Source organism: Hyaena hyaena, unplaced genomic scaffold (assembly GCF_003009895.1).
Source record: "Hyaena hyaena isolate Hyena2069 unplaced genomic scaffold, ASM300989v1 scaffold_318, whole genome shotgun sequence".
NCBI classification, from domain to species: domain Eukaryota; kingdom Metazoa; phylum Chordata; class Mammalia; order Carnivora; family Hyaenidae; genus Hyaena; species Hyaena hyaena.
This window is the reverse complement of record NW_024080949.1, coordinates 583,420-610,370: the sequence shown is the minus strand read 5'-3', so window position 1 is coordinate 610,370 and position 26,951 is coordinate 583,420. Positions and strand designations below refer to the sequence as shown.

The 26,951-nt window shown below is 38.9% G+C and overlaps 1 protein-coding gene across 4 annotated transcripts in view; it reads right to left on the bottom strand.

The window, feature by feature from the left end:
* The window catches only part of DMD (dystrophin), a 634,325-nt gene that overhangs the window by 585,508 nt on the left and 21,866 nt on the right, over positions 1-26,951 (bottom strand). For all 4 annotated transcript variants that reach the window (XM_039248767.1, XM_039248768.1, XM_039248770.1 and 1 more), the window contains exon 2: positions 3,491-3,608. In XM_039248767.1, the coding sequence (XP_039104698.1) occupies positions 3,491-3,608 (118 nt within the window). The remainder of the gene's footprint in view (positions 1-3,490; positions 3,609-26,951) is intronic.

The window sequence follows — 26,951 nt, the reverse complement described above, 5'->3', positions numbered from 1 at the left end:
AAGCTACTGAGGCAAGACCAGCCCAGGCAGCTTGCCCTCAAAGCCTCTATGTGCTGTTGTTATAGATCTGTAAAATGGTAACAATGAGGGTTATGGTGGGAGAAGCTACAGAAGCAAGATTCTAAAATACAAATGTCAGATGAGCCATGTTCACCAATATTATTTGTAGAATAAACAGAGCAGTGTGAGAGAGGAATTCTTTCTTTCTGTACCTTCCTCACTGCTGTGTGAAGTATTATGGTATTATGAACTGCAGTAGTAATGAGCATGAACAAGAGTTTTGCCTAATTCAGAAGCCCCCCAGGAAGCAGTTTTAGATCACTCCAATCTTAGCTGATTTGGGTCCCTGGACCCAGCCCTTTTGCAGGAGAAAATGACCAGGAATGGCTGACATATTCAACAACCAAAGAATTGAAGGAAAATGAGTAATCTGAACATCAGAAATAGCAATGAGAATTTCTTATTTGAATGCACTGAGAATGAAATTTTTTCTCTCACCTAGATTATTACAACATGATTTCCATCGATATAATCACCTGAAAACAACAGATACCATGGAAATCGTTTTATACAGTGAAACATGTTGGTATTTTGCAGACCCAATTACTTGAGATTTCAGTACGGATATTACTAGTAGCGAGGAATTGCTTCGTATTGGACTTTTCTCTTGATAGAATGCAATAAGTATATATAGATTTCCCCAACTGTTCAAAGTTATGAACTGGGATTTACCAAGGAAGGAAAAATGTTTCAATATAGCATTATACTCTTACTGAATATTTTTCTTTATTTAGCTGATTCCTTTTTAAGTATTTCTAGAAGTTTCAGGGCAATAAAAATGGAATACTGAAATCTTCAAATAAGAAAATACAATTTTATGAGCAAGTATTTTATTTCTGCTCTTTCCCTGAAAGCCAAATCTCTACTAAGGAAAATTCTATTTTGAACACAATTGGAACTTTATGACTATTGAATCTCCTTCCCATTTCATAGATTTCAAATGAAGAGATAAACTGTAGCCTAGCAAGGCTGCAAATGACATTTTTTAGATAAACATATCTTGTCAGCAGCATTAGAGGCTCCAGGCATATTTGGAATTAAGATTCTGGCTTAGGCTCTTAATAAGCAACATGACATGTCTCAACAGACACTTGGCTTTTAAGAAAATGTCCTTTTTGGACCACATGGATTGGAATCTTTCCACCATACAACAAATATTCATAAAGGTATTCATTCCTAAAAGACAAAGGTTTAGAAAAATAGAACTGTTCAAATTACTGGATATTAGCGGAGATAAAAACTTGCCCTCTGGTCACTCAATTTTAATCTACATCAGAAAAAAAAAAAGGTCAATACAGTATCAAAAAAAGATTGTAAGAGATAATGGAAAATGTTTAGACAATGTTGAATGGATAGTGTAAAATAAATCAGTGTTATTTTCCTCTTAGGGAAAAATATAGAAGTTAGTTTTCATTAGTAAAATGACAAATGACTTTATATATAGTATGTTCAGATTTGCATAAACATTTTTGCCAAATTTCCCTATTTCTCCGGCAAGAAACAGGTCACTTAACTGTGTAATGGGAATTCAGTCTCATACTGAGCAAATCACTCACTAAGATTCATTCTTTTGGACCAGTATGTTGCAACCTGATGGAGAAAGCCTCATGGTTCCAGTTTGAGGGAGGAACATTCTACTACATCAGTGGAAGAGCTATCTATATTGGTCATTACAAGGCAATTTTGTTCTTATCTTGCTGGTTATACAAATGGCATTCTATAACTTATACAGAACTCTAAAACTTAAGTGTATTCTTCCTGTGCAGATTAGCTATGGAAGAGAAAGATGAGGTTTCTTACCAACTAGTTTCTCTCCTTCCTGGGCTCAACACTGAACAATATTTTGTAGCTTTCCTTGCCAGTAGGTGTCGTCATGTGACAAGTTCCAGCCAATAGGCTCTGAGCATAATTCACACGTACCACTTCAGATCCTGCCTCATAATAAAGCTCAATGAACAATGCTTATTTCTCACCTGCCCATTAAACGCATTGGACTCTGATGTTCTGGACACAAAAGATGGAATGGGGTTTGGGTCTCTGGATGATGTCACAGAAAGCTGCTTATTTTGGACAGAAAAAAGTAAACTTCTGTGGTAAGCCACCAATATGTGGCATCTTTCCTATTATAGTGGCTAGTGCTACTCAACGAATATGTTAGCATATATCCAAATACATTGTTTGAGCAACAATGAATTACAATTTCAAAATCAAGAAAAATCTACTTCAGTTAACAATCATGACAAGTGTAAGAGGAAATGTCTTTAAGAAGTGAATTAAAACATATAATTGCAGACCAAAAATGTATTAAATCCTAGTCCTAGTGATTAAGGTCATTAACAAAAACAATTAAAACAGGATGGAAATGGTAAACATTCTAGAAGGAACATAGACTTTCAAGCCAGAAAGAAACATCTGCAAATTCCAAGCTCTGATCTTTGCTTGTTTTGTAAACTTGAGCAGTTTAATTAAACTTTCTCACAAATTGCTTCCTCATCTATAAAATGAGGGATTATGAAATTTAGCTGGCAAGATTTTATAAAGATTTTATACACACACACAAACACACACAATATAACACCTACCGTCTGATACCTAAGAGGAACTCAATAAATAGTAGCTATTACCACTAAGTATTTACCAATACATACAAATATGATCAATAATATTTTTCAAGTATTAACCTTTTATACTGGTGACTCTTTCCCCTCCCCCAAGATACTGGCAGCAAAGAATTCTGCTTCCACCTCCTTAGGAAAGTGTTAATGCAACAGAATGCAGATTATGAAGACATGGATTCTTGGTTTGAAGTTTCAAAAGCCTACGTCTGGTAAAAGACACAAGATTTGGAAGGAGAAAGAAAAGGTGATGAAATGAAGGATTTCCCTACTCCTACACTAGAAAAAAAATTCCTCTGGTTGTGGAAAGGGATGAGAGGATCATCACAGGGGAAATAAATAAAAGTCAGTATTGATGAGTGTCCCTGGAGGGGAGGTAGGGAGAGTTAAGGGAAGAAATCGAGGAGGATCCAAGAGAATCAGAGAGCAGAGGCGAACTGGGCCTTATTCCTGAGGAGAGCCTCTGAGGGAAACAGCAGAAGACTAGTTTCCCCTTCTGCTTCCTCTACTCTTCCTGACCCCATGCACAGGCACTCTGAATCCCTCTGTATAAAGACCAGTCCATGCAACATCTAGACCCATGGCCCTTAAACAGCTTCCCAAGGCTCCCACCCATGCCAGCACAGCAGGAGGAATGGTACAGTGATTTCTGCTGTTACCGAGTATCACCCATGAACTGAAAACTCTTGGCACAATAGTTACAATTGACAACTATTTGGCACAAATTTGATGAATGCAAGAGGCCAATCAACTTCCAAGTCATTACTGAGACTTTACATGTATCTTAAGTTTCCCACGCTTGTTAAAAGACTTACTTCGATCAGTAATGATGGTTCTAGCCTCTTGATTGCTGGTCTTGTTTTTCAAATTCTGGGCAGCAGTAATGAGTTCTTCCAACTGGGGGCGTCTCTGTTCCAAATCCTGCAGTGTTGCCTGAAGGAAAAAGTTTAACTTAATATTGAGGTTCACCAGCGCTGTGCATACCTTTTATGTAGTACAAAGTAAAGTGCAATTTTCAAGCCAACCAAAGCACTTCTGGAAACAAAAAAGATGTTACTGGATATAAATCCGTAATGCATAAGGCTTTACAGAGAACAATTTAACAGGAGATATGTTTCATTCTTAGATACCAAAAATATTTCAGATGAAAATCTTGATTATAGATTCGCTTCACTATTTAAGAGCTTAGATGGAGTCATTTCAGAGTTCCTGGGTTTACTTAAACTAGCTCATGAGTGCCACAACCAAGAAATGTAATTTTTTGGATTATGACAATATTTTTAAGAGAAAGACAGCTGTTTACACTTGTAATCTCATTTTGTGCAGTGTCAAAATTAGTGTGTATTTGAGAAACAGAAAAAGCACCGAAGTGACCTGAGAGATGCAACTGATTTAACTTTGTAGCTGAGCTTCCTCACCTATGAGAAGCTGATGCAGTGTGCTAAGTCAGTCCTTCCCCAAAGATGCCTTCAATGAGAATCACTTGACTCCTTTGTCTCACCACCCACCTTCTCCCCAACCATGAATAAATGAGTAGGGAGGAGGGCTTGGAAGATGTCTTTTTAACAAATTCTCTACTTAATTCTTATGATCAGGCAAGTTTGGAAAGCATCAGTCTAGAAGTTAATATTCATGTTCTGTATTACAAATTAATTTAAAACTGATTTAGATAAAAAATACCAATGGAAGAAAGCCAAGAAATACATATGTGCATATAGGGAGCTTTATCAATTACTAAGAAACTCCCCTGTCTGTCAAGTGTCCGTCTATAGTCTCTGTCACCTTACTCTCTCTACACTAAAGGTCCCATGTCCCAGTGATATTTACATAGAAGCTTGAGAAGCATAAGATTTCTCCCTTGTTCTCTTTCTAAAATGGAGTTCATTTTAATTTGGGAAAGCATAATGAATATTTATTAGTTTCTAACCCCTATATGACAGACGTTTTACACACATTCTCGTGTTCTTAGTCTCCTAATAACTGCTCTAGTAACTAAGCGAGGAATCTTTATGGTTTTAAACCTGATGCTGCTTCTCCTACCACAGGAGTCTGACTTCTGCTGATTTTCTAAGGATTTTTGGGCTCAGAAAGCTCGAGTTTTGATGATTTTTGCGGTGTTTCTTTTGTGAACAGGTAGGGACATAGGCCTTGTGATTTCAGCTCAATTGCTTTTGGTAGTATTAAAATAATGGCAAGAACTTATCCAAACATTACACATCTATTTTGAGCATTTTCCCCTCTCTGTATTGAAAATTGGAGGGGCTAACTTTTAACCAATTTTCCACATTTGTAAGCTGTGATTGCTCAGAAGAAAAATCCAATTTTCAGGTTTCTAACTTTTATGGTTTCTTTACACAAAAGGGTGTTTGAAATATGGAATAAATTGCCAAAGACAGCTATTGAAGTAAGTGGCGTAAGTCAGTTGGAGAGTACTGAACAAATTTTAAAGTAGGAACCAGATAGTAGTAGATAGATTTTATGAAATAAGATGGTTTCCAGGGTTAGAATGTTAAACTCTGGTCATCTGTGACACAGCCAGCTTAAAAGGCACTTTGGAATTCCTGGCTCTTAAATATTTAACACACGTTCAAACAAGTGTTTTAAAAACAGAATTATCCAGAAACCTCAGATAAAGTCAAATGTTTCCCTCAAATTTAACCAAGAACTCTATATAATACAAGTAGCAAAGCACACAAATTCATTCATTCACACACTCATTCTTTCACTTTGTAAATATCAAGTACTGCACACTGTTCTAGGCACTATGGAGATAAAACAGTGGACAAAGGGATTAGGTATGCTTTGTGTAATTTAAATTCAAGTTTGTGTTTTTTGATACTTGGACATTTTTATATAACAAAGATTATCTTTACCATTATTTTCCTTTGATTTAATATGAATTCACCCTCAAACAGCCAAGCTATTCTTTGCTTCTCTCTTTTGGATATATTTCTCCAGGCTGGCTCTACTTTTCTCCTTCTTTTAGGATCACAAAGTTCGTTTATGAAGTATGTTGTAGAAGTAACCTGATCAACTTTAATCTAAATTAAACCTGACCACAATGAGCAGCTTTTACTGCTGAAATTAGCAAGCATGTCAATTTAGACTTAACACAAGCCATTTTCCTCTCTAATGAACAAAATAGGTCTCAGGGTATTGTGAAACCTGTTCTCTAGTTGGGTGATTCTCTAATTCTGCTGACAGACACATGCTTTGTAAGCACCTGAGAAGATTATTAATGACATCCTTTGAAGCAGCCTCCTTAGAAACCTACAGAGATTCACAGCTGTAATAAAACTATTCATTTCTAAAGAATTTCAAAACAAAATCGTAACTCTTTATCCTACTCTTTGGTCAACACATACAAAGGTTCATTTATAAAAAGAAACTGCACAATAATAATATATATTGCTATGGGATTTATCAGACACTAATATACTCATTAAATAGAGGTTTCTCAGTACAGCACAATGGGAATTTTCTCCTTTGATTCTCTTTCCAGAAATAAAGGAAAGGATTTGAATATGGCATTTTTAAATATTTTTTCCATTAAGATGTTATAAAAAAACAGTGACTGAAAGACTTTCTTGCTAATGAACAGAACACACACACTCAGTGAAAAGAATAATTATTTTTTTCTTTTCACTTGGTTTTCTTCTGAGTGTATACTATTTGCTATTATAATTTCTCTTACCTGACAACTTGGTTTTAAAAGCTCCTAACTTTTCAAATAGAATGACCTTCATCTCTATTTCACTGAGCCACCCACAGATGGGAGAACACCTTAGATCTAATCATTACTCAAACTACGCACCTCCAAAATACCCATCTATGAAATTCTGTTCTTTGCCTCCCCATCTGGTGCTCTCACCAGATGCTTCTCTCTCAAAAACACTCTTTCTACCCTAATCCTCATCCTCAATGACCTCTAGTCCTCTTCTATTTTTTGTTCAGTTTCCTCATTCTTGCTGTAGTGGTCCATATTCGTCATGCGAAACAAGTAGAACGCTATCTATGCTTATTTTTCTGATAGGAGCCCGGATATTCATTACACATATAACTTTAGTGAACAAGACTAAAAGCATTACATGCTTAACAGTATCTAAGCATGGTAATCGAGCATGTCTACACAGATTCTATCATTCTGGAAAAAACAAACACAAGAGAAGGAAGGAATCAATGCTATTTCTAAGGAGTCATAAGCCAGCTACAGGGCTTTACTAAAAACAGCTTACCCCTTGGAGATGAGAATTCATCATGGACTCTACTAGCTGAGCAAAGAAGGAAGGAAAAAAAAAATCTTCAAATACAAAGTGAATCAGAAGTCGTTAATCCTACTAAGTCCCCCCAGGGTTGAAGGAAGTGGTTATAAATAGCAATCCTATGCAAAAGGGAGTTAAACAATGAAACTATACATACTCTAAGTAGGTCATTCTGAGCGCTTAGAAAGAATTACACTTTGTTATTGTACTTGGTAAAATAGAATTCTACCTAATACTCAAACAGAAAACTCTACGGTTTAGTTCAATGGTTAACATTTACATGTTTAAGAAAAGACCTGAAGAATAAATTCTTTATATTTTTAATATTTTCTACAAAAATCAACAGTCTTTACATATTTATATTTAGAACAAAGGCCCATGCTGATTTTCAGTTCTTGCCATTTTCAGAAAATAAATATTACTTACACGTGAGGTAAAATTGTAGACCACATATTCTTTCATTTACAATAAAAAAAAATAACATCCAAGATGGACAAGGTGAAATAGTTTATTGAACTGCTCTGTGTATGGAAAAAAATAAGCATTTAAGGTAGGTAGGGCCTAAACTGTAACCTTTCTTGTAACCCAAAGAGTTTTACCTGTGAGGATGCTAATCCTATGTCTAGCTTTCAACTGCCTCATTGAGCACCTTAATTCTGGCTTCTTTTCTGGCATGTATTGCCTCTCCAAACAGGCTGGCCGAATCCAAAGCCGTCTTCTTTAGTAAGCCTCACGCCCAGGGCAAGTCCCAACACAGGGCTTGAACTCACGACCCTAACATCAAGACCTGAGTTGAGATGGAGTCGGACACTTAACCGAATGAGCCACCCGGGCGCCCACAAAGCTGTCTTTATTGTCCTCCACCCCCTCACTTCTCCTCTACATTTTAAACTAGTCTGGATATTTTCCTACTTTGTATAACTTCTTTATGCCTCTGAATGTTCTACCACCATCTCTGTCGGTGACTTCTTCATGAACACCTTCTATCTGTGGTTAGCCTTTTGTCCTCCATTCATTGAGGAAATATTTTTTTAAAGGTATTTTATTTTTATGTAATTTAAAACTTACAGAAAAACTCCAAGAATGGTCAAAGAACTCTCCAGTATCCTTCACCCAGACTCATCAATTGTTAACGTATGACCTCATTATATTTATAACTTATCGTTCTCTGTAGATATAATTATATGTGTATGTTTAATAGATACTCTTTTATGAACCTGCAGCTTAACCCTTTGTAATTTCAGTGTTCATTTCTTAAGAAATGGCATTCTCTTACATAACTTCAGCTCAATTTCGAAGTCAGGAAATGCACTACAATCTAATCCACATTCTTTATTCATATGGGGACAATTATCCCATTAATAGGGATATCCCATTTACTGGTCCAGACTCATGCATTGCATTTAGTTGTCATATCTTTATAGTCTCATTTAATCTGAAATAGTTGTTTGACTTTCTTTGAGCTTCATACCATTGACTGTTTCGAAGGCCAGGTACTTTGCAGAATGCCCCCGAGTATGGGTTTCAGCAAATAATTTTTTTTTAATATTTTTATTTATTCCTAGGAGAGAGAGAGAGAGCGTGAGCAGGGGAGGGTCAGAGAGAGAGGGAGACACAGACTCTGAAATAGGCTCCAGGCTCTGAGCTGGCAGTCAGCACAGAGCCCGACGCGGGGCTCGAACCCACGAACCGCGAGATCATGACCTAAGCGAAAGTCGGACGCTTAACCGACTAAGCCACCCAGGCACCCCTCAGCAAATAATTTTTAGTGCTTATGTCAATCTTTGACCTAGGCACTGGTGATACAGAAACAAAGGAGGAAAAATTATAATTCTCAAGGAGAAAACAAACTAGTAGTTAAGACAGGCAGTAAATAAACAATGACAATAAGCTGAGGTGAGTATTATGGTAGGGAACGCACAGAGAGTTATCAAAGCATAGAGAGATATCTCATCAAATTTAGGGGTTAAGGAGGGTATTCTGAACGAAGTGGAACTTACATGGTCTTCAGCTCTTCTTTGTTTAAATTACACAAAATGTTTTAATTATCTCTAAGACTCCTTTTTTATTATTTTTTAAAATGTTTATTTTTGAGAGAGAGACAGAGTGTGAGCTGGGGAGGGGCAGAGAGAGAGAGAGAGACAGAATCTGAAGCAGCTCCAGGCTCTGAGCTGTCAGTACAGAGCCTGACACGGGGCTTGAACCCACAGACCTTGAGATCATGACCTGAGCCAAAGTCAGACGCTTAACCAACTGAGCCACCCATGTGGTCCTAAGATTGCTTTTTTTTTAATAAAACTTTTTTTTCAGCTTTATTTGGGTGAGTTTGACAAATAGAAATTGTATATCAAGGTGTACAACTTGATATCTCGATATATGTATACACTGTAAAATAATCACTGCACTCAAATTAGTGAGTATAGTCATCTCTCAGTTACTTTTGTGTGTATGTGATGAAAGATCTACCCTCCTAGCAAATTTCAAATTTACAGTGTTATTATTAATTATAGTCACCATAGTTTATAGCGGATATCTAGAACTTATTCATCTGAAAACTGAAGGTATGTACCCAATGATCAACACCGCCCCAGTTGCTTCTCTTCCAAGCTCCTGGCAACCATCATTCTACTCTGTTTCCCTGAGTTCAACTTTTTTAGATTCCAAATATAAGTAAGATCACACAGCATTTGTCTTTCTGTGTCTGGCTTATTTCACTTAGTATAATGTTCTCTAAGTTCATCTATGTTATCACAAATGGCAGGATTTCCCTCTTTCTTCAGGTTGAATAATATCCCAGTGAATATATATACACATACCATATTTTCTTTACCCATTCATGTGCTGACAGATGTTTAAGTTGTTTCCATACCTTGGCTGCTGTGAATAATGCTGCAATGCACATGGCAGCACAGATCTTCTGGAGATCCTGACTCACTTCCGTTGGATATATATCCAGAAGTGGGGTTGCTGGACCCTATGGGAGCTCTACTGGTAACTTTTTGAGGAGCCCCAATACTGTATTCCATAGTGGCTGCACCGATTTACATTCCCGCCAGCAGTGTACAAGGGGTCCCTTTTCTCCACACCTTCTCCAATACTGTCATCTCTCAACTTTTTGGAAACGGCCATTCCAACATGTGTGACGTAATACCTCCCTGCGGTTGTGGTTTTTATTTCTCTGATGATTAGCAGTGTTGAACATTTTCTCAGGTACTTCTTGAACACTTGGCTGTCTTTGGAAAAAAGTTTATTCAGGTCTTCTGCCCCTTTTTAAATCTGATTACTTGTTTTTTTGCTATTGAGGTTCAGGAGGTTCTTTGTATGTATGTTAGATCTCGACCCTTTATCAGACACATGATTTGCCAATATTTTCTCTCATTTTGCAGGTTGCCTTTCATTCTGTTGATTTTTTTTTCCCTTTGCTGTGCAGAAGCTATTTTTTAAATTTGATGCACTCCCACTGGTGTAGTTTTGCTTTTGTTGTCTGTGATTCTGGTGTCGTCCAAAAAATCATTGCCCAGACTAATGTCAAGAAGCTTTCCCCATGTTTTCTTCTAGTAATTTTATGTTTACAGGTCTTTAAATATCACTGCTGCTAATACCCAACTGTGGTGGCCATGACAACATGCAAGCCTTTTACAACTGGGACCTAACGGACTGAGGAACCCAGCTGCTGCCTTTGGAAACCCATCAGTACAGTGAAGAGAAGCCCAATCTCCTGCAGACTGCTCCCCACCAATGACCGAATGTGATGGCAATGCTAAAGCAGAGCCTTTTTTGGGAGACATGGGGCTCTTGTGGCTGACTCCAGCTTGGAGACTCCCCCCCCCCCCGCCGGCTCCCGACAGCTTTGCTGTATCTTCCTTAGAGGGCACACTGGGACGCTTCAGCACAACCTTCTCTCCCTCTTTCTTTCATCTGTGGGCAGGCTTGCATTTTAATGTAATGGCTCTCCCACCTTCCTTCACTTCCTCCCCATATCCTTGCACAAAGATATTTCCTCAAATAAAATCATTTCCTTTTTACTCCTGTCTTGGGATATTTGATCTCAAGCCCCAACTAATACACCCACTTTTGCCCTTCTAGACCCTAAACTTTTCATCAACTCTTCAGATCTACATAACATAGTGATTCCATGGTATTACCACTTAGATGTATAACTCATAATTTCTGAACATTATTATTATTCCTCTTAAGATTCAAGTGAATTAGTATTTTAAAAGCACCCCTAATAAAAACCACAACTACTTTAAAAAAAAAGTACGAATATGCCCATATTTTCAATGAGCCTAGAACTTAACTGGTGGGTAGAAGGATGATTTAGATGTGTTGCATTGTGATGGTGAGGTTCTATTCTACACAGGTAGCTCAAGAATATTAGGTTACAAAGTAAGCCATCAAAATTCCTTTATACATAACAAACACTAGAGTTCCTGGAAGACATTTGTAAAAGGAACTTTTTTTTTTTTTAAATATTTTTTATTTATTTCTAGGAGAGAGAGAGAGCCAGCGTGAGCAGGGGAGGGTCAGAGAGAGAGTCACAGACTGAAACAGGCTCCAGGCTCTGAGCTGGCAGTCAGCACAGAGCCTGATGCGGGGCTCGAATCCACGAACCTGAGATCATGACCTAAGCAAAAGTCGGACGCTTAACCGACTAAGCCACCCAGGTGCCCCTACTAAGCCACCCAGGTGCCCCATGTGAAAGGAACTTTCTGGCAAGTGTCCAGACTGTGGAAGATAGCAAAGCTAAGAAAAAATATTCCATTGGATAGGCAGAGATCTCAGTCAGGGCTGATTTCAAGGATGTGCACCTTATAGAGCTGTACCTGGCCCCACACAAAGAAGGGCCCCATGCTTGGTTTGCTGTGGTGCTGCTGCCATCTTGAAGTTCTTGATCATTTTTGTTAACAAAGCGTCCCGTCCTTTGTTTTCATGTTTAACTGGGTCCCACAATTTATACAGCCAATCCAGACCTCAATCCTGAAGTTAGCAGAGAATAAAAGTTGTGTATCTTGTCCAAAGCACCAACTAACTGGTGATGGAAGGATGCATTTGAACACATATTAAATTATGGCAATCAGATGCCTCTTGTTTAGTTCCTGAGAACTTACTCTAAATTTCTTTAAGGATCAATCTTGAAAAAAAAGGTCCATTTTTTTTGGGAAAATCTCTTCTTGCAAGGAAATGCAGAATAAAACAATTGGCCATCGTCTGAAGCGGGGCTAAGAGATGGTTCCTGGACAAGCAGTCTTTGTGACTGTGGGAGACATAAAGCCAGGGACATAGAGAGAAAGTGGTAAATCATCTAAGAATTTGGGATTAAAAGGGGAAGCTGTGTTTCTGTCAGTAATAATGGCTGTGGGAATCTCAAATTCCATTTTCAGTTGTTCCCAAGGCTAGGGTGGCTTTGAAAACTACATGAGAAACAACTAGTAATTAATTCCATGAACAGTTACTAACCTGCAAATATATGCAAAGCACTTGGCTAATAGACATAGACAAATAAACCTTGGCCTCTTTCTTTAAGGAACTCATAATCTAGCCAAAAATAAAGAACACATCAACGACTAATACGGTGGGAAATAAGATTCCTAACAACAGTAAGAGTTGTTTATTAAGCACTTACTGTGGGCCAGAATAGTTTATCATAGTCCATAGAGAATGGACTCTGGAGTCAGGGTGCCTGGGTTTGAATCCTGGCTGCCATTTACTTGGCTTATTATTTTCAGCAAGTTACTTAATCATTTTCTTCTTCATTTCTACCACCATAAAATGAGGGTCATGAGACTACCCCTTAAGTTTGTGAACTCTAATAAATAGAGTTTATGTTTATCAAATGCCTGAAATACTTTCTGTTGCATAAGAACCATAAATGCTCTCAATAAAAAAATTAATTTAATCATCATAATACTCTAATAGATAGGTACTATTCTGTCCATTTTGCAGATGGGGAAATTGAAGGAAAAAGAAATTAAGCAATTTGTCCAGGATCGCACACTGTTATGTGTCAGTACTTCTAACACCAAACCTTTGGTCCCAGAATGCACACACTTAAGAGCTATGTAGGATACAGTTACAAAGTATGTATGCTATAATACAGTAGATTACAGTATAACACAGTATGATTTAATTATTACACAGATGAGATTAAATGGGACAGGAACATGAAATGGGAAGACAAAAGGGGAAATTAGCTATTTAAGTAATTCACTAAGTATTGAATCAGTCAGGGTACCTGCAATACACAAATGATTCATTCAAACTGGGATGGGGAGACTTTCCTAAAGGCCAGAAAAGCTAAGTGGAAGGTGCAGTTAGTAGAGTTTGAGAGGTAGCTGAAGGGAGAGGAGCCCTCCACAGGAGCTGAGACTGTAAAGGGACCTGAGCACCACCTGGCTGGCCCTCTCCTCTCCCTGTGCGCTACCAGTGCCTCCCATTAAAAGGACACAGTCACTGGGTAATGGCAAGCTTACCACTGCTCATTATTATTCAGCCTCCCAGGGTGCAACAGGAAATTAGGTAGTACTTCCTGAGAAAATGTCTAGCAAAAGTACCGAGGTAAATGGCGAAGACAGAAAGAGCCACCTAATGGAATCAGTTTGGGGAATTATCACACATGAGGAGTTTGAGCAAAGTCTTCATAGAAGGGATGGTGCTGTGGTTGAACCCTGGAAGAGTTGGCTAGTCATGTGGAGGGCTTTATAGATGGCAAGAGGGGCGCCTGGGTGGCTCAGTCAGTTAAGCGTCTGACCGTTCATTTCAGCTTAGGTCATGATCTCATGGTTTGTGAGTTCAAGCCCCATATAGGGCTCTGGGCTCACAGTGCAGAGCCTGCTTTGGATTCTCTGTCTCCCTCTCCCTGCCCCTCCCCCACTCATGCATGCATGAGCTCTCTCTCTCTGAAAAATAAATAAAATGTTAAAAAAAAAAAAAAAAGGAAACAAAAGCATGAGCAAAGACACAGAAATTAAAGAAAGCCTCAGGAAGGGTGGCTGGTGTCTACAATTTCACCAGGGAAAACAGTAGTTAAGTTTAAATACACAGAGCGGAAGCCCTCAGCATTACGTTCCACTACTCACGCCGCGTCATTTATCTTCCATTTTATACATCTGGTTTACATATAATTAAATTTGCTATACAGGGCACTGCGATGAGATAAAAGAAAATTTATCCTGTTTTATGGTTTGGTTTCTGAAACCAGCCTGAGGTACTTGGGTTTTATCCTGAGGAACTGGGTAACTTTGAAGACTAGAAACCCCGAAGGCATGGGATCCAAGACTTGGGTAACACCGTGCCCTTGGGCACCTTTTCCTTTGTGGCTGGAACACCTTCCTCAGTTCTTGGTCTTTTCCCGGAAATACGGTAAACAGATAACCATGTGGGAGATGACTGATCAAAGGACTGGACACAGTAAGAGGGAACACTGATGCAAGAAAGATAATTTTAACTGGAAGGGTAATGAAATGACTAGAACACACATCTCTGTTTCAAGCAGCGTTGATCAATATTATAAAAATTAGCGGTCAGTTGGCTAACGTTAAACATGAAAACTAGGATAGCTATTTAAGAAATTATTACCAGGTTTAAAAACCAGTAGGACAGTCTGCAGAATTTATTTCTCTATTTTTTGGGAATAATGTCTTTCTTATTTGTTGGCATTTTGGGGGCTGACAAAACTTATCTTAAGCCTCCTGAATCTGAGGCCTTCCTTGTAATGGTGTAATATAAAGCTAATCTACTGTTAGCATGTTATTTTTAAAATAAATTCCTTCCTGTGGTTGAAAGGGAGATTGTGATGATCATTTGCAAGTTATTCTGCCACAGAAAATGTAAAGAACTGATTTGCTTGTCATTCTATAAACCCCTTAACATGCAAAAATGAAAACTTTCAGTTACACAATCCAGTAAGTAAATAATGGGGTCTAAATTGGGGATCTTGAAATATAATTTCAAAGTCAAGAAGAAAGAAGAATTTTAGGCTACAATTTGTTGATAATGATTTGCAAATACATTTCTTAGCTGATGGAAAAGGCGCTGATATTTTTAGCTGCTCAACATTAGATCTATTAGTTATTCTACATTGTTCACATTTCTTGAAACCCTATTGTTCTGTAAATTCTGCATATTGACAAAGGATAATTGGGGCAGTTTTAAGACCAGTTTTTGTCATGTACGTCACATTTGCTTTTGAGGTGACTTAAAGAAATGAGTGATATACTTTTTTCTCCCTCCATATATTTTAGAGGAAAGGGAAAATTGAAATCATTTTGCAATATACATATTGTGGGATCTTTTTCTGCTCAAGTTTTCCATCATTCATTTCTTGTTCTGTCTTGAATAACACCATTTTGGAGGCATTCTAACTTCAACTGGTCAAGATAATTTGTCTTTTATCTTATCAGAGCACCCTATACAGCAAAGTGAATTATAAGTAAACCGAGTTAATAAAATGGATGACAAATTACATGACGTGAGTAGTGCAATATAACTATCTGAGGGTGTTATTTATAATACTTTGCCTGGTGGAGAACATCCTGATTTTGCATCCGAAAGATACCGTCCATAGCAGGAGAAACGCCAGATAAAGAGGGCCAGTGTTAACAGGTAACTGCGCACCAATCAATCAAATGGACGAGAAATATGTATTGGCAGGATTACGCATAATACGTTACAGTAGGGCATGTGCTCTGTGGGTGATAGAGGATGGAATAAAAACATTCCCAATGAACTCAACAAACTTGCAATGAACTAGCAATGCAGCTGGGGAGAAGACCTTCAGGCCTGCCCTTTCCCATTCACACGTGCAGTTAGCCAATAAGAGAACATAGTATACCAATGACAAATGTTACAGTCTACAGACTATAGACTCTATGCTGATGGGGTTCTGAAGAACATAATTTTAACGTGAGCAGGCTTAGGGAAAGTGCCTTGGAGGATCAGGAAGCTGAACTATCATTTGGGTGATAAACAGGACTGGTAGCAATGACCCAGCAATGGGAGAGGCGATTCCCGAACAAGGACACGGCTTAAACCAACGTGTGGAGGCACCAATACACTAGGGTGCCCCAGAAGGGGGGCTGCTCTGCAGTGAATAGAATTTTCATTGCCATGACGAACCTAGGAAGGGCTCTGACTACCAGATGAATGAGTAAGGACATGATGTTGAAGGCAAGGGGAAGCATGGGAGTTTTTAGAACAGAGGAATGCTCCAATAAAAGTACCATTGTGGAAATATTAACTCACTGCATCCAAAGTCCTTTTTTGTTAAAGTTTGTTTCTGAGAGAAAGCAGTTAGGGGAGAGGGGGAGAGGGGGAGAGGGGGAGAGGGGGAGAGAGAGAGAGCGAGCGAGCATCCCAAGCAAACTTAAAGACACGAACTGCGAGATCATGGCCAGAGCAGAAGTCAAGAGTCAGGCGCTTAATGGACTAATCTACCCAGGTGCACTACATCCAAAGTCCTTTTGAAGAAAGGACTGGAAAACTACAGTGTAACAATTGAAGAAAACCCTCACTCATCTAGCCCCTCTGTTTACATTTCCAGTCACGAAAACATGTGGACCATTTCTAAATTAACCTCACACAGCCTTTTATTTCAGGAGAAAATAGTAACTCCACTGCATGTAAGTAAAAGAAACTCAGCCCCACTGCTGCTGAAGAACTGTCACAAAGAATTATTAAGCAGATTTTCTGATCCCATTTGTAATGTGATATTAAATTAGATGCTAGTAGATAGTGACTGTTGTTTCAGTTTAGAGAAAAGTGAACATTCAGAATGTTAAAACTCTTAGATTCCTGTTCTGAAGAATAAAGAGACTGTCAGGGTATGAGAGAGACTTAGGATCCTTCCAGAAATATAACTTCAAAGATCATTATCAGTGGTAATAAGAATTACCAATATAGTACTATGATGCCGCATTGTGTGAGCTTAACAGTGCGATGTCCTTTTATATCTGTTAATGCGTTAGACCTAGGATATTTCCTTTGGGAAATGAGTCTTCAGCTAATTCCCCAGGTTCTAGGAAAGAAGCCTGTTATTTAACAAGGACTGTACTAATCCCTTCAACAACAAAAGTTCAAAGCCGATAAAAGTTGATGCTAAAAATGCATTCAACCTTTTCATGTTTTCAAAACATTTTAAAGATGCCACTTATTTAGTTGAGATAAGAACGCTGGTTTTTATTGCCAGAGGCAGCCATCAATAAACTGAGGCAAAGTAAGAGATGTTCGTGTTCTGTGATGCTACCTGTACGTGAAAGTCAAGTGGGGAATGAGTGATCATCTAGAGGCAATTAAACTCACATACACAGTCAATCGGTGTAATTCAAGCCCTGTGATGCTCCTTTCCTATCTTTGAGTGGTGTATGGGAAGACTTGAATGAATTATCAAAATAATTGGCACAGCTGTTCAATTCATGTTGCATATAGAGCGAGAGAATCGGGCTCAATTTATTTATCTGTAAAATGAGGGTAATTACACTTCTATCAACCAATCTTGGGGAGATAAAAGTAATAAACCTATTTATAAACATTCAAATACCTTAAGTAGAAATTAGTCAAGTATGGCTAGTCTGAGTGTCTTTGTAATAACAGCAATTGCCGAATACGTTATACAGAACGTATTTCATTTATCAGGTCTCAACCTTCTGACATCACTAAGTTCTGAGCGCGACAAAGGGAAGGTAACTCATGGATAGTGAAAAATTACGTTTGTGCTAAAAAAAAATAGTATCTTCGTGGTATGGAAACCTCTTTGGGTTTTACGATCAAGTGTAAGACGAGGGAGAGTGGGAAGGAGGGTGCATGAGAGCACCTGTGTGCGTTCACACAGGACACACAATATCCAAAAGGAGAAGAGAGGCACGCCCAAATCTAGATGATACCTTTGCATCATAATAGTGTGATGTGCACCATTAGACACACATTATAAAGAAAAAGAAAGTGTAACGATTGGGCCTTATGCTTCAAAAGAGACAACATACTTTGCATATACTCAGAGGCCGACAATAATCTGTTTCTTCTCAGAAATTATATGACTGGGGAAAAGACAAAAATCTGCCTTTGATTGGGTGCTAGGTGTTTAAGCCCTGGCTTAGCTGTAAATCATTTGTGAAGATCATTTCTTGGTAGGTGAACAGAGTCGCTCTCCTGGAGTGTTGATACACTTGCAGTGAAGTGTTGCTGGGGTAGGAGGTGTTAGACATTGATCAGGAGCTTAAGAGATGAGCTATTTATTTCTGCCGTTATAAGAGGAAATTTTCTATAATAAAACAATGACTCTGCTTCTCTGTCAAAAAAATACTGTTTTATGAAATAAAAGCTCTCTTCAGTAAACAAAGAACAGACTGTTATTGGGGGACATGAAAATTACAATAGAATATATTTCCCTGTAGGAGCACAACAGCTTTTAACTCAATTGGAACTTGTGGTGTGACAGCTTTTAAAGGAGGGGACATATTCTAGTAGATATACTCTTAATTCTCTGCACTGTACTCGTTCTTACCCTATAAAAATGGATCTAGATTTGCACACCGTGCCAGGAAATCACACACTTGCTCTGCACCATGAAAGAAGCCCTGCTGAGGGAGGGGGGAGGGAGGAGGGAGGGGCACACGGCTTTATGTGGCTGAGTTCCAAGCCAACACATGGCTCAACCGAAGCTGATTTGGAGGAATATGGTAACTTTATGTTCTGTTTGATAGGAAAATGTGTACAGTTTTTTACCCGTGAGCTTCTAGATGTGCTCCAAGGGCAAGTATCATCAGTTCGTAAATGGATTTTGTAATGCTGCATACCTCATCAAGCTGTTTACATTATAGGGAAGAGTTAAGTTTAATTCTCTGTTTTATTGGAAAGGGTGCTTATTATTAACACTCATTTCAATAAATTTTAAGTAATTTAAAAAGAAACAGCAATCCCTGGAGAAAGGTTGCAGTAAGAATTCTCTCTTCACACTTCTCTGTTTTATTTACGGGGCATTTTAGTGGCATGAGACCAGGTCCCATGAGATCAGGGACAAAAACTGATAATAAACATAAACCAGTACTGTCACTTGGTTCTCATTTCTGATACTTCTATCTCGATTCTTCCTCCCTCTTTCTCTGTTCTACGAATGACCCGCCTCACTTTTCGTGGAAGTTTTCTCTAAGATAGTGGCCAGAGGGGTGGTAATGAAGTCAATACTTCCATTAAGACTTGACAAAGCTACTCCGGAGCTGGTGGTCCATGAAACGGATGACAATGTACACAAGTAGCAACAAAATTAACTCCTAGCACATGTGTTACTACAGAGAAGTCGGAGTATTAAATAGTTGTACAAAGGGCAGCCCAACACGGAAGGTTAAAAAATAAGAAGAAAAGGGAATCTGAGGGATTCAACTACACAGATTGGGTTTCATAAAAATCCATCTTGTAACCTTTTGTAGTAATTATCTGCCCCGATCTTGATCCACTTAAATATAGTCATCTCCAGCAATAACTACTAAAACTTGCCACCCTATTTCTCCAAAAGTTCCCCGCCTTACAATTCAAACTCCCTGTGGCTTAACACTTCTAACATGGTAGCCACTAGTATCGTGAGTTTCCTATGCGCCAGAAACTGTCATGAGCACCTTACCTATAGTCATGTAGACTGACCATCTGAGTTAGGCACTTTCACTATCTTTTATTGACTGGAAAAATGAGGCACAGGGAGGTTATGTACCTTACACGCAAAGTCGCAAAAGTAAGATGCAGTAGGGGTGGAACAAAATGCCCCAGCTGGTCCTCTTCCAGTGATTTCCCCCCAGTATCTCACAGCCACCACTTCCTCGGCAGCTACAGCGTGGCAGAAGCTGGGCAAGATGTTTCACAAACCCGATCTAATCCCGACAACAGCTCTCCCTAGCTGGCTAGTCTTACACAGGAGCAAAGGGCTCAGAGAAGATTTGTAACTTTCCCCAAGCCAGCCAGCCACCTGGGAGGAGAAAAGCATCAGAACTCAGATCGGCCTGGCTCCTAAGCCTATCCCTGTCTGCAAGCCGCTTCTCAACAAGCTATTCTCCTTTCTCTTCTCAAACATATTCTTCACTTTCCTGCCTCTGTGACGCTCCTCCTCCCACTGCCATCAATGCTTCACGCGCTCAGTACCTAAAACCGAGTGCAACGGGTTAAACAACTCTTGGGGAGGGGGGTGGGGGAAGTGAGGGAAAATTACCTAACTGGTTTGTTACTGTTCATTTTTTCCCAACTTCATTTCCAAACGGACCTTTTCTCTTTTTTTGTCCTTATTGCTGTCATTCCACACCGATGCATTCAAATTTGTCTTGTCTTTAAATACCGGGGATACCTTTTTTTGGTGGTTAAATGGAGGGGTCATGATATTTTCTTTATCCCCTACTTTATTTATTTATTTTTTAATTTTTAATGTTTTATTTATTTCTAGGAGAGAGAGAGAGACAGCGTGAGCAGGGGAGGGTCAGAGAGAGAGGGAGTCACAGACTGAAACAGGCTCCAGGCTCCGAGCTGGCAGTCAGCACAGAGCCCGACGCGGGGCTCGAACCCACGAACCGCGAGATCGAGACCTAAGCGAAAGTCGGACGCTTAACCGACTAAGCCACCCAGGCGCCCCTATCCCCTACTTTAATTCCGTATAGTTAAGAAAAAACATAAGCCCCAGGAAGAAAACCTGCATTAAAATTGTGCACAATCGGTTGTTATTAAATGTTCACAGAAGTATTCGTTTTCTGTCACAAATTCAGTGGTTTAAAACAATCTGAATTTATTGTTTTACACTTCTGGAAGTCAGAAGTCTGAACATAGGTGTTAGAGGCAAAAACCAAGGTGTCAACCGAGCTTGTGTTCCTTCCTGAGTCTCTGAGAGAGGACCTTTCCCCTTGCCTTTTCCAGCCACCAGACGTTTCCTGGGCTCTTGGCCCAGCGGGGCATCTTGAAAGGCAGCAGGTGAGCACCTTCCCATTCCTCCCCCTGCCTGTTTGCGTTATCTCCTTGCCTCCTCTCTTCTAAGCTCCTTTGTGATGACAATGGGCACCCCAGAATGATCCATAAGGATCCCCTGCCCTCACGTCAACATTCTTAACTTCACCCTTCTGCAAAGTCCCTTTCACGAGTGAGGTAACAGACTCCCAGGTTCCAGGGGTGAGGACCTGGCTATCTTTGGGGAGCCATTAGTCCACTTGCCACCAATGCTCTGCAGTCACTTAGCACGAAACTTCCTGTCCCAACGTGGCACACGCTTCCCGGGGCTGGTTCAGTCCAATGTCACAGTGTGAAGTCTTACAGAATCACACAATCAAGAAAGCACAGGAGGCATGAAGCAGTGAGAACCCAGCCCTCCATGGCAAACCTAGTTGAACCAAAGGCCTCCAGAGGCAGGAGAGGTGCGCTGTGGCCATCGCCCTCATCCTGTCACCCAAAGTCCCTTTGAATATCCCTATTAAGAGGTGGAAAGAGCGGCTCACAAAAGTGTTGCATTAAAAAAAAAAAAAAAAACTTAATGAACTGTGACTCCCTGAGGAAATCCGGGTGTTGCTGCTTTGAAACTAGCAGCTCTTCAGGAGTGAATCCTGGCAGAAATCCAGCATAAAGCCCTTATCTTTGGGGGAATGACAGCCCGCAGGAAAGGAAGGGGGACCGCCTTTGGGGATACAGAATCACCAGCTTCCCCTCAGCTTTGCTCATTCAGCTTCATTCTCCCCCATCAACACCCACTCATAAACATTAAGCCTTCTTCCCAGCTGTCTTCCTCCCCTTTTCATTTTTAAACTTCTTCTACTTTCTGACTTCTTTTCTCTGCAACAAGTACTACCAAAAAATCGGAAAGCTTTTTTTAATTGTTACCATGGAGAGGGCAATTTTCTCATCAAGGAAAGGAGGCGGTGCAGAGGGAGAGGGAAGAGCCACATATGAAAACTGAGAGTTAGCCTCTGTGTCTTTTCAACAATATCCAATTAAATCTTTTCACCACCATACACAAAACAACACGAACACAGTGGGTGGCCAATTTAGCCCAAGGATGTGAATGATTCAGTAGGCTCTGGCATAATATGCTGGGCTGGGGGAGGGAGCCTGAGGTGGGGAGGCCAGCCCTCCATCCTGAAACAGGGAACTAATGAACAATGATCCCTGATAGATAATTACTATGCACTTGTCTGAACTGAGCCGGCTCCCTATCATTTTCAGGTAAATGACCTTCAGAAGGGCAGATGATCTTCTCCAAAATGATGAAATACAAACATGGAGAGAAACAAAACAAATAGAGGGAAGAGGCCTGTGAGATATTTCTCAATAAATTTAAAAAACAAAACAAGTATTTTAAGAGGTGACAGAGAAAGAGGAATTGCCAAGGCAGCCTTTTTCTTTTCTCCACACTTCTCTTCCTAAGTTGAAAACAAAGTGGAAGAAAATTCAAATATAGAATCATCCGGTGGTAAAACATCAGTGAGATTTTAATTAAGTCTAGAATTTTATATTTCAAAGTAGAAAAAAAGTCTACTGCTGATTCATAGATGTGCCAATATTAAGAAAGACCTGAAATATTAAGCTTCCTGTTCTAATTCTCACGAGATGAATCTTACCTAGCCTTTATTCTTTCTGATCATCCTGAGCGAAACAAAATTAAGAAATTTTTAAATGATGAGGTTTCTCACAGTACAATAGATAGCTCATCATCTCTTTAGTAGAAGAACCCTGCATAAATCCTGTACATAAATATTATGCCTAAAGGCTTACATCCACAGGAGTAATCAAAGGAAAAGAACTGCAAAATAGTAAAAGCATCAATTTAAAATGTTGGTGGTGATGACATTAACAGCCAAAGTTTGGAGTTGAAGTAGCATTTTGATCAACTTTTCCTATGATTCTCCTCCCTTACCCATTACCCACTCCAGCTTTTACAAACATAATGAGGCCGTTTTACAGAGCATAATGATGGAATATTTTAGATTTACAAAAAGGTACAGATAAGGTTACAATTGAAGTCCATGATGTATCACTCCATACACTTACCTGCTGCAAAAGTTACACCCCTGAATCACTTAAATTGATTCTCTAATGAAGATTTTCATACTGGAGAAATGTTTATTCCTAAGAAGAGCAATGCTATTAGAAATTAACTTTGAAAACTAATCTAAGATGAAAACTTTCATCTACCTTGGAATTAATCACAGAGTCAGTCGAGGGAGAGTAGCAAACGCAGAGCACCAGCCAGCTCCCACCTGAGTCCACCCACCACCTATGATCTCACGAGATTTCACAGAAACTTCCCCCTCAGGGGGTTGGTTAAAATAAATCATTCTCTAATTGACCAAGTAGAAGATATTGATAGATAAACAGGAAGAGAGAAAGAGGAAAAGGGAGAAAGAGAGAAAGAAGGAAAGGGAGAAAGAGAAGAAAGAAGGAAAGAAGGCAAAAAGGAAGGAAAGAAGAGGGGGAGGAAGCGAAAGAGAAAGAATGAAGTCTGATTCATGGGATACTTGCTAATCTATTTCCTGTTAGCATTTTCTGCTTGCTACTTCACAACAGTACCAGAAAAAAGACTACATTATTCTAAATTACAGACTATTAAATAAACAAATAAAAACTGAGATGATTTGCATGAAAAGCAAACAATAAGCTCTTTTCAGAGCACACACTGAGGGTTTCATTAAGCAACGTTGTAGGGAAAAGCTACATATCTTTTCAATCTCTCAGTGATTGTCGATTCTGTAAATCCCATGCCCCATTACCCCCATGCAAGCCAGGGAGATATTCTCACATAATAGCATTTCATTTGTGATTGAGCCTACACAAAGCAGTGGCTTCTTCTGAATATGTAGAAAGAATTTTTGATTTGGGGGCTTGGTGTTTTGTTTCATTGTTAGACCACTCAAAATAATCCAATTTCTCATGTAGTTCGGGCATAAATGGAGATGAAAGAAATGTCTTATTTAAAATACTTATGAACAAGGACAAAATCCTGGCAAAAATACTTGTTGACCCAGAGTCGGGTCATTCACCAGACAGATAAATTCTTAAGACAGGGTACCCTAAATCAAGGCAAACCTACACTACATATTTCAACTGCCCATGATGATTTCTGTAAGGAAGATAAATTGGATGAAGGAATTTGACCTTGGAGATTCTGAATCAGTAAAGACTCTTGACTGGATGCATGTTAAAATGTCTGTGGTAAACAAACCCAAAAACCATCTTTCATGAAAATAATTATGAATTCTATTGTGATCATAACATCTGATAGGGAGGGTATGGGAGAGAAACTCACCCTTACTTATCATACTAAGCTTTTACTACTGTTATCTATCAAAAGCAACCTAACAATTGCATAACAGTATTGACCTAGGACAATTGACAACATTGTGTAAGCCACACACTTTAACATTCATTATTCATTAAGGAAGTATAACCAGTAACAAAAGCAATAGTTCCCTGTAATCCTCACCTCCTTCCATTCAATAATGCATTTGATTTTGTTCGTGGGGTATAACGTTAAATTTCTCTCTCTCTTTTTCTTAAATATGTGATGGAGATTCAGGAGTGCACTTGGGATGAGCACAGGCTATTGTATGGAAGGGTTGAATCACTAAATTCACCTGCAACCAATATTACACTGTATGTTAACTAACTGGAATTTAAAGAAAAACTTAAAAAATTTTCTCTTTTGGTCTCCTCATGGCTGTGTTTGTCCAACATGGATTAACAACCAGATCTTTAAAGATTTCATTCCATCTCTATGTACCATTTCTATTAACTGAGTAATTTCACAATCCTGCCTGGTCTTTCATCTATTATTACTCATATCATTACTTTTTCTCCACTCAAGCCAAACAACAACGGGACCTAGTAAGTTAGTTAAGAACCCAGGATGGTATCTATATAATTTCTCCTATGAGATCCATGTGTGTGCAGTGAGGGGTGGGGAAGAGGAAGAATGAGCTTGATAATAGCTGAAGACAAGAAATTCGTTTATGGAGATGCACACTGTGGCGAGACCAATATGTCTTACCCTATAGGTGCCTATCTGGGCTGCAAAAATATTCTTTCCTCTGACATTTTTATCTTCGCTCTCTGACAAGTTCTCTGTTGCTTTTCTGCTCAAGATTCAGATTCCCTGTTATTGCTTCCCTGGGTATATTTTTTCAAAGAACAGTTGAAGATCACAAGAAAGCCTATTTTGATGTATCATCTTTCTTGGGCAAACACATTTCTGTCTATACACAACTTATTCCCACATATATCCTAAAGAGTACTTCTCAATGCTAAGTTCATTATAAAAATATATTTGTTACATATGTAATTTGTATATGTTAATGTGTGTGTGTATGTGTGTGTGTGTGTGTACACATGGTTTCTTACCAATAAGTCTGGGTTGGAATTCAGGTATTTACCAATGGTACTGTCTTGGGCAACTAACTGGACATCTCTGATTCTCTTCCTTTACAAAACAAGTATAATAGCAGTTAGTGTGCCCTACACTTGAGGATTAAAAATATTAAATACCATGTGTATACGACAGTGTCTGGGACATGCTAGGGCATAGTAAATGGTAAGTATAAGCTCCCAGAATTTCATAGTAGCATATTATTTGGCCTAACATTTTTTTGGCCAAAAGGAATTTATCAAATCAGTTTGGCCAAAGCCAAATGCTGTATGTTTCGGTAATGGTAGCTGAGCAACAATTCTGTGTCTTTAAGCATTTCTTTCTATTTTTCAAAGTCTGCTCTTTTTGTCCTATTCTTACATTTATTTCTGTTATTCAGTATCTTTAATGGAAAAGATGAAGAAATCTAAATATCCAGCAATGGAAATCTTTCCCAGAGTGATCATTTAAAGTTTCTTCTGCTGTTTTTCTTTATATAAAGAAACAATACAGACTCCTAACAGTATATGAAAACATCAATCCATGAAACAACATAAATAACATCCATAACCTTACCCACCCAAACACAATTCTAATTATTATTATAGCTATAAATAAATATTAATTACATCAGTGATATATATAGATACATAAACATACAGATATAGACATATTCATGTGTATACATCACTGCCCTAAGTGAGCCTTGTTTTAAGAAAATTTTTAATGTTTATTTATTTTTGAGAGACAGACAGAGTGTGAGTGGGAGAGGAGCAGAGAGAGAGGGAAACACAGAATCTGAAGCAGGCTGCAGGCTCTGAGCTGTCAGCACAGAGCCCGAAGCACGCTTTGAACTCACCAACTACGAGATCATGACCTGAGCCAAAGTGAGATGCTTAACTGACTCAGCCATCCAGGTGCCCCTTAAGTGAGCCTTTCATACAGAGTGTGAGGGAACACCTGACAGTGAGGGTAACCCATACTTACCACACTAAGTTGTCACCATATATATATGTATATATATATACACACACACACATATATATGCATAAATATTTCCTCCCATATTTCCATATATATACACACACATATATGCATGCATATATACATATTTCCTCCCATAGCACTCCATATGGGTATGTATAATCTTCACAGAAATTTATGTGGTATGTGTTTCTATAAATATATATGTACTTAGGCAATAAATATTGCAACAAAACAATATCATACAGTACACATTGGCTTATAACACACTGCAATTCACTTTAGCAATCTACTCAATTTTTGGACACTTAATTTTTTCCAGCTGGTCCTTATTTGAAATGATGACTTTACCTGGGCTGAGAAGCTGTTACATGCTCCCCAGATTCCCCTTCAGAGATGAGGGACTTATTTCCTCAGCTGCCGGCAATGCTCCTGCTAGACAACCTTCAGCTGGCCACTCCCTTATAGGCATTGCTTTGGTTGAAGAGCATTATCTTACACAAGTTTATATTTCCTTTCCCTATAGCCCATCTCCAGTGGGTGGCTGGACATGAAGTTCTAAAGGTCTGGTCCTCTCTCCCCAAATCATAACAATTTTGAAGGGTCACTTCAACTACAGTTGTGATGAGGCCTCTACAGGGAATCCTTCAGAGCCCAGCCTCTCCTTCGGTTCCCTTC